General features: G+C 41.9%; 1 protein-coding gene across 1 annotated transcript in view; it reads left to right on the top strand.

The window, feature by feature from the left end:
* The window catches only part of LOC309561247 (cytochrome P450 2D17-like), a 136,213-nt gene extending 123,054 nt beyond the window's left edge, over positions 1-13,159 (top strand). Inside the window, exons 8-9 of the mRNA XM_082265044.1 lie at positions 9,784-9,925; positions 12,915-13,159. Of these exons, the coding sequence (XP_082121170.1) occupies positions 9,784-9,925; positions 12,915-13,096 (324 nt within the window). The 3' untranslated portion in view covers positions 13,097-13,159. The remainder of the gene's footprint in view (positions 1-9,783; positions 9,926-12,914) is intronic.
* Positions 13,160-14,379: the final 1,220 nt, after the last annotated feature.

Genomic DNA, 14,379 nt, shown 5'->3' with positions numbered 1-14,379 from the left:
CAGTGTAAGTTGCATTGTTGGAGGTCATTCTGTCCACCCTTGGGTCAAGGACCCTGTTAAAGTTACTCAAAATTAGCATGTTATTAGTAGAGTACTCCAACAGGCATGCCACGATAGTATTAAACAGCTGAATTGGGGCTTGAGGTGGTAAATAAAGTCCTAATAAAACCATTTCCATAGAGTCAACAATAGCATGAATGATGATATACCTTCCGTCCTTGTCCAACACCAGGACCAGCAACCAAAAAGGGAGGGATTTATGTATCAGAATGCTCACACCTCTGGAATAGTTGGAATAAGTAGAATGGTAGTAGTAATCCACCCATGGCTACTTTAAGCTGAGGGTCTTACCGCCCACCAGGTGAGTCTCTTGCAGGATGCAAATCTGAGGACGATAGACTTTAAGGAATTGAAACACTAAAGAGCGTTTGATAGGGGAGTTCAATCCTCTCGTATTCCACGAGACTATAGTGCAAGGGACCATAGCAAAATTAGGCAAAAAGTATGTAGGACTAGGACTGGCCATGGTTTGGACCCGATTGGAAAGAAACATGAGAAATACAAAAATGTACTGTCCCAGGGCACAAAGTTGTGATGGAGAGATTCGACAAAAATCGAGCCAACACATTAAACGTCTGAACATCCTCCCCGCCATTTCCCACAGAAACCTGGGGAGGCCTTTAACCCAACCCTAAAAATGTTATAATTTCATTAGGGGGCACAGTGTGCAAAAGGCGTAGGGGTACGAAGTAAAGTAGAGACATCACAGGAACCAGAACAATTGGATTGAAGTACGGTGCAGACACCCAGTGGTAACTGGGGGTATAATCTTAAAATGTTAGCAATGTAAAAAGTGTACAGCTGCGGGAAGAAATCAATATTGTAGAAGGCACTGGTACAATGCAACCAATTGATAGGCCTGCAAGTGAAGTGGTGCTAAGCAATCTATTTGCTGACAAGATTCCCTCCGGGCTGCAACATCAGCAGGCATAGGTGATCGTGGCTGTGCTGTATATCCTAGAGGCATAAAGAGGAAACCAAACCACAGTAAAGTACCTTCACAGCATACTTTAGCGCACACCATAAACAACAACTGGAGCAGAGAAGAGCCAGAACAGCATTATTTACATAGAGTATCTATCAAGGCCGCAGCATCCCCTGGCGAAGTAAAGAACGGGACTGTTTCTCCATCTTGGACTCAAATTGTACCTGCTCTCTGTAATGATTTTGCCCCAAAAGCATTGTGAATTGGCATTGTCCATTAACACACAGAACGTGGCTCTACCCTGCCCCCCATTCTCTCATCATTGGCTCACTAGCTGTGTAAGCCAATGAACAGGGAAAGACCCAGGGGAACCACTGCTCTTTCACTGGACAGAAATGGGGCTTTAGGTAAGTATAAGGGGAGCTGAACACAGAAGGATGTTTACCTTCTGCCTTTAGAACTACTGTCACTGTTGTGTAAGCCAATGAACAGGGAAAGACCCAGGGGAACCACTGCTCTTTCACTGGACCGAAATGGGGCTTTAGGTAAGTATAAGGGGAGCTGAACCCAGAAGGTTGTTTACCTTCTGCCTTTAGAACTACTGTCACTGGTGTATATTTTTGTCTTAGTTGTGAAAGCTAAGATTAAAGTTCAGGTTTTCTGCTACCATGCATTAGAGGTGAATCCTCCGGTTTTGAAATTTGCCATCCCAGAGAATGTATGTGCAGATTTGCTCAGAATTTGAAGTGTATATTCTCCAAAATCTACCCCCTATGCAATTCTATATCCAATGAATAGTACATACTAGAGTTAGTCCTGTAAATAGTGAAGGTCCACCCATTACATATGCAGCTATTGGGGCTACTCTCCAGAAAAACCACTGGGTCCTCATCCTCATCTGTCTGGCTGTTTGCAGGACAGGCTGAATATCACAATAATGTGTCCCCTGGTGGAAGCTCTGGTCCATTAAAACTGTACACATGCATGGTATATTCTTTTCTGCCCCCAGCTGAGCTTAGTAGCAGCTGCTCTGCGTCGTTCAAACTGCGCATGCACAAGAACATGCACTGTGCATGCATACAGTTTAAACAGCCCTGACGACCACTAGTAAGCTCAGCTGGAGCCAGGACAGGGTGCACTATGTACGAGCACAGTTTTAACAAAAGGATGGAGGGGAATAAGGGGCCAGCATTTTTCTGGAGAGGTCTTCTGTAATCGGAGGGCCTTCCCCATTTACAACTGTGGAAGGTCTAGTATGTGCTATCAGGGCCGGATTAAGAGCATCATGGTCTTGGTGCTGAGGATTTTGAAGGGCCTTAAGGGCCGTGCCTTGGCATGCACCCAGAGGAGGAAGGGTGCAGCCATGCATGCCTAATTCAACATGGGATGCTGTCTCTGAAGCCCATAAACACATCCATGCATCGGCAACTGTCCCTCCTTGTCAGGCCTTCGCGCTGTGTGGGGAGGTTCTGAGGGTGCTGCCTGGGGAAGCGAGCATAGAAGCCAGACTTCTGTTTTTACAAGTGACAGAAGAGCGGTCACAGTGAATATGGCCAACCCGGGGCCTATATAAAAGGTAGGGGCCTGGAGCTGCAGCTCCAATAGCCCCTACGTTAATCTGGCCCTGTGTGCTATTCATAGGTATAGAATTGCATGGGGGTTTTGTTTTGGAAAATCTTCCTGAAGATGAACTTACACTTTAAAAACAAAAAAAAAAAAAGAAAAGAGTGTAGTATACATTCACTTTGAGTATAGCCAGCAGGCTAAGAAGGGCCAATATGAGGACTTGTGGATAAGTAACTCCCCTCACTGTAAGGGGACTAACAAGGCAACCTCAATCCACTATTTAATTAGGTGACTATGTGGCAAATGAGGTTTAATGCTGAAAAATGTAAAGTTATGCACTTGGGGGCTAAAAATATGCATGCATCACACATACTGGGGGGAATCAATGGTGGAAAAGGATCTGGGTGTTCTTGTAGATAGTAAGCCTAATAATCGCATGCAATGTAAAGCTGCGGTTTCCAAGTGAGCAAAATTATTTCTTGTATTAAAAGAAGTGTAGACTCCAGAGACAGTAAGAGATATAATTTTGACCCCATTCCGAATATGCAGTTCAGTTTTGGAAACCAGTTCACAAAAAGGATATTGGGGAACTGGAGAAAGTACAAAAAGGGGCAACCAAACTGATAAGAGGCATGGAGGAGCTCAGCTATTAGGAGAGATTAGCTGAACTAAATGAATTCTTTCTTGAAAAGAGGAGATTAAAGGAGGGGGGGGGGGGGTATGATCCACATGTTTAAATACATAAGGGGTCCATATAGTGAACTTGGTGTATAGGACAAGGAGCCACTCTTAATGTATGGAGGAAAAGAGATTTAACCTCCAAATATGGAATGGTTTTTTCACAGTAAAAGCTGTGGTTCTAACCTGCTCAGTAGAATATTTTTAAAAAGACCTTGATTCTTTCCTAAATGCATATGCACTGGATACTAATATTTATAGGTGAAGTTGATCCAGTGAATATCTTATTGCTTCTCGGGGGATCAGGAAGGAATTTCCCCCCCCCCCCCCCCCCCCCACTGGAGCAAATTGGATCCTGCTTTATTGGGGATTTTGTTGACTTCCTCTGGATCAACTGTGGATATACGATTGTGAATATGGAGGTTTTTTTATGTGTGTGTGTGTGTTTTTATTTTTTTTTTTGGGGGGGGGGGTAAACTGAATGGACTTGTCTTTTTTCAACCACACTAACTATGTAACTATAGTAAAACCTTGGATTGCGAGCATAATTCGTTCCGGAAGCATGCTTGCAATCCAAGGCACTCGTATATCAAAGCAAATTACCCTATAAGAAATAATGGAAAATCAGATGGTTCGTTCCACAACCATTTATTCATAAGTCCTTCAGTTTATAGTCCATATAAAAAGATTATAGCAATATGATAGGTTGTGTAACCATAAAATGTCCATCCACAAATGGCTCCTCCCCAAGGGGATCAGAAGCAAAATCCAGCAGGAACTATAGAGTATAAAAGAGAAGAGAGGCGCCTCTAAGTGTAGCAATGTGGTTACATCTAATGAAGGTACAACATTTAGCAACTCACATGGTTGATCATTAAAAGAGGCACATCTAACAATGCAGGCATCTGGGGTAAAGCTGTCCACTTTGGGTATAGGGAGTCTCCCCACTGTATCCAATAAGGGAGCTTGTTGGACAGTGGAGGAAACCTAACCGATAGCACACCAGGGTTTATGACTGTCCCAGTGGGCAGACATTGCTGCAATGCATCCTGGGATTGGTAATAAATCCTGAGGAGGCATGTGGCAGAGTGTCTTTTGGCGGGAGCAAAGTCCCCGGAGGAGGTGGATGGCTGTCTCCTCCTGCAGGTGTGAGGAAGGTGGTCCAGGCATTCGGCCTAGAGACCAGGTGTGGAGCTGGCCTGCAGAGGATCCAGTGTGCTGACCAGTGGAGTTGTTGGGCAGAAGTCTTTGGGTAAAACAGTATTGTGAGTACTGATGGATCTGCCTAAGGGTCTGTCTAAGAGAGGGGACCACTCCAGAGAAGTCAGGGGATCAAGGAGCCAGCTTACACAGAGAGTTACAGAAAAGGGGGTGCCAAGTAGCTAACCCTGAAGATTAGGGACAAAGGGGGTGCCAGGAAGTTCCCTGAAGTAGTTCAGCAGCACAGTCTACCTCAATGTACAGCTTGCCTCAGGATAGAGTGTTACCTCAGGAAGCTTAAGTAACTCCTTTCACAGCATAGGGCAAAGTGAAGCAGCGGCCTAGCCATGACTAGCTCAACTCAGCGTTACTCAGCGTTACTCAGCGTTAATCAGCATTTTTCAAGTTGTCCCTGCCTATTGTGCATAGTTCTGTCCAGTTGGAGTATCCCACTCATCCCTTCTCCTATGCAAGTTCCAAATAAAACATAAAAAACCAAAGAAACTGGACTGATTCTTGTCTGAGGTAAAACACTTGGGAAAATGCCAGATTGTTCTACTGTTGCTAGTGGTAACCCAGGGGAACCCGTAATCAGCAGCTCCCTTGGGAATAGTGCTATACATGTTTTGCTTACCTCTTCTGTGCAGTTGGTTTTGCAGAGCGCAGCCCGTATCCTCCTCTTCCCGGGTCTCTTTTCAGCTCTCCTGGACCCTCCCTCCTGTTGAGTGCCCCCACAGCAAGCAGCTTGCTATGGGGGCACCCAAGCCGAGGCACAGCTCCGTGAGGCCATTCAGACACGGAGCTGCGGTTTGGCTCTGCCCCTTCTCTTTCCTCATTGGCTAACTGACATTGATTGACAGCAGCGAGAGCCAATGGTGCCGCTGCTCTGTCTTAGCCAATGAGGAGGGGAATCCTCCCGGGCGGCTGAGACAGTCGTGGACAGCTGGATCGAGAGGGGGCTCAGGTAAGCATTAGGAAAGGCTGCTGCACACAGAAGATTTTTTATCTTAGTGCATAGAATGCATTAAGTTAAAAAACCTTCTGACTTTACAACCCCGTTATTCTTACACTGGTTAAGCCTATTATCCCCAATTAAAATGCTGCATCCAATTTTACACTGCTGTATTTTCTGCAGTATCTTAATTGTTGTAGTAACATCCCTGCCTCTGCTCTTTGTCTCTAGGACTTAGCTAATTCTAAACGAAAAGAAATTCCACAGCCAAATATGCGCTGCCACTGTATGCTGTCATTGTATTGTGACTGCCTGTAAAAACACACAATGTTCTGTAACACCTCATATAGCTTGAGGGGCCTGACATGTTATTTAAAGGATTTGTTTAATATTAATGTTGCCTACGAAGCTGCATGAAAAGGCTTTCTCCCCGCTGTACAGTATTTTTTAAAACATTTTACAAATACATGTCCCACTTGGCAGTGCACAGCTTCCCATGGCTCCTTTTACAGTAGTCTGCCTATTAACACTAACAGTATGCCCTCCATAGACTTTAATAGGATTTGCGACTAAGTTTGAGCTTGTTAAATTTCAAACAGGATTCACCAACCCTCTGCAATATGAACTCAGCCAAATTCCCTCATTTCTAATGAAATCCCATATTTTCAACACAAAGAACACACTTTAGGCTACTTGTTTCATATCACAGAAACTGTCCAGCTAATTCATTAGGAGCCATTGGCTTCCATAGTGGAGTCAGACCACGGTCCATAATAAAATGTTATATAACACTTAATTAAAGCATTTGTTAACCCTAACTTCTCTTATTTGCTCCCTTTTAATCTGTTACATACCCCACTGAAAACATTTTATTATATCTGTTTGTTAAGTAGAAAAACAATACCTGTAGATCTTGTCAGCAGTTCAGCACTGCTCTGCATTATGTGCTCTCTGCCTGCATTATTTAAAGGATACTGTTTTCCCCTCCTGGTTGTTATTTTTAAAGGCAGATTAATAAGTGTATATACTGTGGACAATAAGATAGGTCTTTTATCAGTTTAGCAGAAGAAAACTTGGCAAGGCTGACACAGGGGGCGTAACTACAGGGGTTGCAGGGGTTACAATTGCACATGCTTTAGGGGGCCTGTGTGGCTCCCCTGTACACCTGGATAGGAGGGGCGGCAGTTGCAGCATGTAGAGAAATCACTGTCCTCCTTTTTCCTCCTGTAGCTGCGGGAGAAAATGGAGGAGATTGGTTCCTCTGTATGCTGCCACCGCCAATCCTCCTACCCAGTTCACTTGTGTTCTGCTGTCTCTGGGCCCCTGTGTGCTCCCCTTGCCCCCCCCCTACTGTGCTGCCCACCCCCCCTAATGTGCTCCCTTACCTCTCCTGCCGGCTGCTGCAGGGGATGTGTCACAATAGAAAACCAGGAAGGGGTCGGTAAATATGTAATTTACCAGCTCTTTCCTTTTCTGAATGGACAGAGTCATAGTCAGTGACATTGTAAAAAAATAAATTAAAATGATAAAAAATAATACAATTAAACTACCAAAAAATAAAAACTATCAACATCAGTTGTTGAACTTCCAGGATCGCAAAGGTCACACTTGTGACCGGGCCCTGGCATTCCACCACTGTGGGGAGGCCTCAAGATGGCAGGAAGGGGGCCCACTGCTGAACTTGTTAAAGGGTCCTGCTGCAGGACCATAATAAAGGGCCCCACAATGAGAGTAAAGGGCCACAGGATCAGTGGGAAGAGCCCCAGGCTTGAAGGGAAGGGCCTCGGCCAGGGTTGTGGGGGCCCTTCATGGTTTCTTGCGCCGGGGCCCTGAAGGTTCTAGTTACACCTCTGGCTGACACCACTTTCTGTCTGTGCCCCATTTGGAAGATTTCCCTTCACTTCCTTTCCTAAAGACACAATAGGAAGTGAGAGAAAATCCCTCAAAGGTGAGCCAAAACCCTGGTAGTCACCAGGGGCAGCAGAACTAGCATCCCTATTGAAATTTTGCTTCTCTACTCTACGGTGATAACAGTCACTAGTATAAACAGGATTAATCTCACTAATCGGGACATAGACAGTAATAAAAACCCCGATAGGTATTCTAATCCTTTCCCACTCAATCTAAAACTAGAAACAAAAAGTGGTGCACTTCAATTATACATTATGTATACATGGGGCTGATCCGATCAGCAGGGGGATCAGCTCACAGATCCACTGCTGATCAAAGCAGAGCAGGTGGATGGAATGTCTGTGTCTGCTCAGTTTCTGAGAGAAGACACGGACAGAGCACCTCTGCTCTATGGGTGGCCGGGAGTAAATGGACTCTATTTTCTATTTACACCCGACTACCCTCTGATCCAATCCACCTAAACAGAAGAGGATGAAAATTGTCTGGGTTTTTTTGCGGACCAGATCAGACTCCTTGCCCATAGGAATGCATGGAAAAACTGACAGGCGAACCTGGTTCTGCTTCTACTGTTATGGAATGTTTAGTTCAAGCCTCCTGCTTGTGTAATTGTTGTAGTATTTATTCTAATGTTTATTTATCAGGGTGAAGGTGCCTAGTTTTTGTGTCTAGCCCTGTGTAGGATGTGGGATACCTGCTGCTCTTTTTTATTTTATGGTAAAATATAAAAAAAAAACATCAAATGTTAAAACTAATGAAAAAAATGAGCGCTGGTAATATAGTGGGCTTGTGTGTATATCTTGTAATGATAAATAAATATATATTCAAGATAAGTGATATAAATAGTATCTGTATCAAAAATGTATAACCAATGTATAAATAGTTTATGATACCTAATAAAATGATAAAATATACCAAATAATATACGCACTGTAGTAATATATATTGTGACTTAGGTGATGATTTAAATCATAAATGTGACAATGGTGATAAAATATAAATAATTAAATTACTGGATTTGCATAAAATCGCATATGACTGACAGTAAAATCCTTAATATATAAAATTATTAGTGCAACTGACGAAATAGTCCGTGATAGTAAATAAATAAATAGAATCTTCAAAGTGCTTTTGTGCTCCAATTTTGTGCTCTTGGTAAAAGTGGGCAATGTTTGCTTCTTACCAGATCGCTTTAGGTCGCAAGGACCTAAATCGCCTTTGATCCCTTTAAAGGATGGATCAATCCTCCACCAAACTTGTCCACTCCAGGTAAGTAAGTAAGTAAGTTGATGTTCTAGGGTGGATCAGGATCAGGATAGTGGTCTCAGGCAGATGTATGTAAAAAGAAATGGTGGGGAAGCCAAAAAAATTGTGTAATTCCGTTTTTTATTAGAGAAATAAAATAAAAGAATTGGCTGCTTACAATATGAAGTGCCTAGCCTGGCACTGGGTGGAAGCGCTGTTTGCAAATTGAGATCTGTGGAGATGACACTCTAGGTGTTCTGTCCTAGACAGTGTCTCTCACACACAGCCTCTGGTGGCGTGGCAGCGGTGGCGTGCATTCCAGACAAAGCGGAAGTGACGTCGCTGGCTCTCTCGATTTCCGGTTTACAGAAGACCACAATGCATTTTGCTTTTATCGCGTCCTTAGGAAGAGACTTATATTTTTTTTTCAATCAATACATTTTTATTGGTTTCATCAAAAAAGACAATAACAACGAAGTTACATCAACTGGATGTAGAAAACAGGGGTAGAAACAGGGTAGTGGAGCTTCATTTCAAAGATTGTCAGGAAGAGACTTATATTTTATCACCATTGTCACATTTATGATTTAAATCATCACCTAAGTCACCTAAGTCACAATATATATTACTACAGTGCGTATATTATTTGGTATATTTTATCATTTTATTAGGTATCATAAACTATTTATACATTGGTTATAAATTTTTGATACAGATACTATTTATATCAACTTATCTTGAATATATATTTATTTATCATCACAGGATATACACACAAGCCAGTGCTCATTTTTTTCATTAATTTATTCTAATGTGACTAAGGCCGGCAATAGACGGAGAAAATTTATTTCCCGCAACCACGGACAGTGATGACAGGAGAATTCCTCCTGTGGATTCATTGTGTTCTCCTGGCAGGGGAAGCTGTCCCCACCGGGAGAGCACAGTGATTATGACTATAACCGCATGTAATGGCCAGCAGGCTGGTCAACTTGGGTAAATTCAGCATGCCCTTCCTACTGAACCGGTCGAGATTCAAACCATCTATGGCCTTAAGGCTGCCACCACACTACTATTAGGATAAAATTGAAAAAGAACTCCTTTTAATTTTGTCTCTAATCCGACTATCAATAATAGACCCTAAACCCTCCTTCTTAATTATTATAAATATGTATGAGCATATATACAGGCACAGTATGCTAAAAAGCACTATTAAATATTTATTTATTTCATTTATTTTTTAATTTCAAAGGGAACCACTATCTTCCTCAACTTGTCCTCTGTTCTGAAGGATGAACAAGTCTGGGAAAGACCATATCAGTTTTACCCCAAACATTTCCTCGATGAGAATGGCAAGTTTTTAAAGCGAGAAGCTTTCATGCCGTTTTCAGCAGGTAAATATAACTTTTTTGTGCTGTTAAACTTTTTTCTTTCTTGGTTGACTTGGGCAACATATGTGCAGGTGCCAAATTGTGATACTATGTTTGTTTAGTAGCTCTGTCACAAACTTTCATTAATTTCCTTGAGTATTATTGGCTTTTATTTACTATATACTATATATAAACATGACAATACCATACATTATAGAATTCAAGGCATTCTCATATCTGCCTAATCTCACAGGATCAGGGGAATTATGCATATTAACTGTTTATTCATTTTAGTTACTATTTTAATGCATACATGCATGCCATTTTATGAGATGTTGATAGTTTAACTTGCGTGCTCTGGTATGCTTTTATTAAGATATTTCCTCTGCTTTTATTAAGATATTTCCTCTGCAAATTTGAAGTTAACTCGTCTAGTCATGAATCTTAAAAAAAAATTAAGAAGTACAGCCAAAGCTCATTTGGATCACAGGAGTGCAGTTCATTCTGCACTTATGTGACCTATTTTCAGCAGACAGCGGGTTGTATCCTGCTGGCAGCTGACATCACAGAGCCAGGCCAGGCTGGGGCAAGACTGCCACATTAAGTCAGGATCCCTGGACACCATGGACTGGCACCTGGCTCAGCCTCTCAGTAGTAAAGTCCCTCTTGTTTACTTGTACCTACAGGTAAGCCTATAAAAAGTACAGCACACATGCATGCGCAGTTCCGAGCCGAGGGTTACTGCCATATTTTTCCTGTCACTGGTATTTAGTGGCAGTAGAAAAATGTCAGTTTTTTTTTTATTGACTGCCATTAAAAATACTGACGATTGGCAACACTGTGGCGAACCCAGTAGGAAGACTTTTCATTCTAAGGTAAGTCTTTCATTAAGTGTTAGTACAGTGCTCAGTATAAATGAGTACACCCCTTTTGAAAAGTAAGATTTTAATAAATTATCTTAATGAACACAAGAACAATTTCCAAAGTTTTGACAAAACTGAGTTTTATAGAACACTTGTTTAGCTCATTACATGAAAGTAAGTGTAGCACCCTCCTATGTAGGTGGTAGAGAGAGAGTATCGTTTTTGGGTCTTTCTGCTTACTAAAGAGATTGCCAGGTAAATGTATGTTGCTCTCTGCCTACCAGAGAACATGATCCATTAGTGAGGTCTGCTCATGGTGCTCAGGTGCAGCTCAGCTTGTCTGAAATGTTTTGCACTGGTCCAATAGGGAGGCATATTGGACACTCGGAGGAAACCTGACAAGAGAGTGCACAGAGAAAAGTGCTTCGGTGCATGCTGGGATACTGTATAAATGGCAAGGGCACATGTGCTTGGGGGCTTTCAGCTGGAGAGCAGGGTCCCGAAGGGAAAGGTAATCAGAGGGAGGCACTCATGCAGCCCCACAAAAGGACACTGCCACCACCATGTTTCACTGTAGGCACCATTCACTTTTCTTTGTAATTCTCACCTTTGTAATGCCATGCAGTTTTGAAGCCATCAGTTGCAAAAACATTTATCTTGGTCTCATCACATCACGCTAGAGTACAGAGTCCCTGTAGTCTTCTTTTTCAGCACAGGCTTAAGGAGAGGCTTCCTTTGTGGACAACACCCATGCATGCCATTCCTCTGCAGTGTACGCCGTATTGTGTCACAGAGCACAATCACCCCAGTTTGGCTTTGCAGTTCTTTAGCTAACTGCAGTGAACTTGCATGGTGATTTTCTTCAACCCTTTCATCAGAAGACACTCCTGTCAAGGTGTTAACTTCTGTGGATGGCTGTGACGTCTCTATGAGAGGGTTGCAGTTCCATCTCTGTTACATTTTTGTATCACATTCGATCCAGTATACTGACTGATAAGTAAAGTATTGCTGATCTTCTTGTAGCCTTCACCTTTCTTGTGTAAAGAAATTCTTTTCTTTCTCAGGCCTTGTGACATTTCTCTTCTATACGGTGCCATTGCTGACATGGGAAGGGGTTTTCTTTGTTAAATAGCACCCTTTTATATTCAACTGTCTGCTGGACACCTGTTTATTGAATAATTACACTCACCTGTAGTCTAAAATTTGGCTTTGCTCCTAAGACTTTCATTGGGGTGTATTCATTTTGCAAAATGGTCTTGAATGAATTTGTTAGGAAAAATACCTTTTTTTTTGTGTGTGCAAAGTAACAAATCTTGGTTGCAATCAATGGCCTACATTTCTGGCAGTATTGTGTAGTATAGTGTCCCATAGAAAATGTTGATTCTTAAAGGAAAGTAAAGGTTTTCTGACAAATCTGTTAGGGTGTACTCATTTATGTTGAGCACTGTATGTGATGCATACCAGCACATTATACGGAGGGGGGGGGGGGGGTGCACCTATGTCTTCCTATTTAAACAAGATTTCTGTTCTGCCAGTACAGAAGGCATGGATCCTGTGTTCCTGTGAAGCAGGAACACCGATCCATGCCTTTCACTAGTAAAAGCATCTTCCCCACTACACTGAATCACCAGCTAGGCACACATTTAACCCTTTGATCGCCCCTGATGTTAAACCCTTCCTAGCCAGTGTCATTAGTACAGTAACAATGCTTATTTTTAGCACTGATCACTGTATTGGTGTCACTGGCTCCCAAAAAGTGTAAAAAGTATCAGTTAGTTGTCCAATTTGTCTGCCGCAATATCGCAGTACCACTATAGGTCACTATAGAAAGCTCTATATTTGGGAAAAAAGCACATACATTTTATTTGGGTAAAGCGTTGCATGACCGTGCAATTGTCAGTTTACGTAATGCAGTGCTGTATCACAAAAAATGGCCTGGTCAGGAAGGGGGGTAAATCACCTGGCAGTCAAGTGGTTAAAGTAAACAAAATGAAATCAAAGATAGTGAGTTTACTACCAGCTGCCAACTCATAGAAAAAGAAAGAAAACAAAGTATAAACTTGCTTAATTTGTCTGCATATACTGAAGTTATGGTGTATTATAGCACTGTCTGAAACATTGATCTACTATCTGCTTGTCTTCTCTTGCAGGTCGACGTGCTTGTTTAGGGGAAAAGCTAGCCAGAATGGAACTTTTCCTGTTCTTCACAACTTTGATGCAACAATTTGCTTTTGAGATACCAAGTAAAAAGCCTCGCCCAAGAGATGATCCAATATATGCATTCACACTTAGTCCACATCCCTACGAGATTTGTGCTGTGCCCAGAGTGTAACAGACTAAATCAAAATGGTACCATAGTTCTTAAAGTGTTAGTTATCTCTTAACAGTCCTTAACTACTGCAAAACTAGGTACAGTACTTAAAGCCCAATTTACGACAAAAATAAAATTGTGCACCAATTACCTTTTTCCTCAAACTTGTTTCCAAACTCCTCTTCCTAAGCCATTCTGCAGTGTAATGGATCAAAGTTTTCCTCTAGGAGGTAAGCTAATTGTCTGCCCCAGGGATCAGGCATTTTTACCCACTCATTATCTTCTTGGGCACTGGTCCCCTCAATGCCCCCATGTGTTCTCTGCTTATATAGAGAGGCCATTTCCGCTGGAAATGTTGCCACCACCAAAAGGAGGTGTACACATCGAGAAGGCAGTGATGTGGATTATCAAGTGCACGGGGTTTCAGGTAAGTAAAACTTGCATTTGGATAGGTTTTTTTTTTTTTTCTTGTAGAGGTTAATTAGTGGGGAAGGGGCAGGGGTGGGTTGCTGATATCCTGAAGTTAGACTTAAAAGTGGAATGTGAGCCAAAACCTTTTTTGGTTTTTGTTTTAGACAGAATAGACAGTGGACAGTTCTGGACAGTTTCCAATACTGTGTCCACCTTCTCACCTTCTGTCATGATCACTGATGTCACCAGTAAAGAATGCTAGAGTACTGTATATCTAAAATTTTACATTTCTCCCCAGAACAGTAGTAGAAGAGAAAATTCCCATTGGGGACATCTGATCCAGTAGCAACCATCATTGGTAGAGTTTCCTCTTTCTCACTTTTTTTCACGTTTTTCTTTCTGACATTGATTTGAAATCTTCAGACTCTTCTTTAAGGGACTTTTGAACCGGACGGCTAGATGGACTCCCTACGAATATTTGGGAACAAACAGAGACACATGAGGGTAGAATCAAAGTATGTTTGTTTATTTCAGGAAATGTCCCAAGCATATATACAGTTAGAACAACAGAAAAGTTAATTTCGTATTAAGTGGCTTGGCTACAGTATGACTCACGATCACATGATACTTTTTGGCATACTACAACAGTTTAAAGTGTACCCATAACAAATTTACCTATCAGATGTTCTATTGTGCAACTATTTCAGCAGAGTCAGACATAGAGTTGCACGATTCTGGATAAAATTAGAAACCAACATTTTTCGCTTAAAGATCCCAATTCTCTCATCATTCTCGGCGTAACATCATCTTTTACATTATACAAAAAAAAAAAATGGGCTAACTTTACTGTTTAGTTTTTTTTTTTAATTCATTAAAGTGTATTTAATGAACTG

The sequence above is a fragment of the Pelophylax lessonae genome (genome assembly GCF_965119305.1).
Source record: "Pelophylax lessonae genome assembly, chromosome: 8".
NCBI lineage: Eukaryota > Metazoa > Chordata > Amphibia > Anura > Ranidae > Pelophylax > Pelophylax lessonae.
The sequence above is the reverse complement of the archived record's forward strand: the minus strand, read 5'-3'. Positions and strand labels throughout refer to the sequence as shown.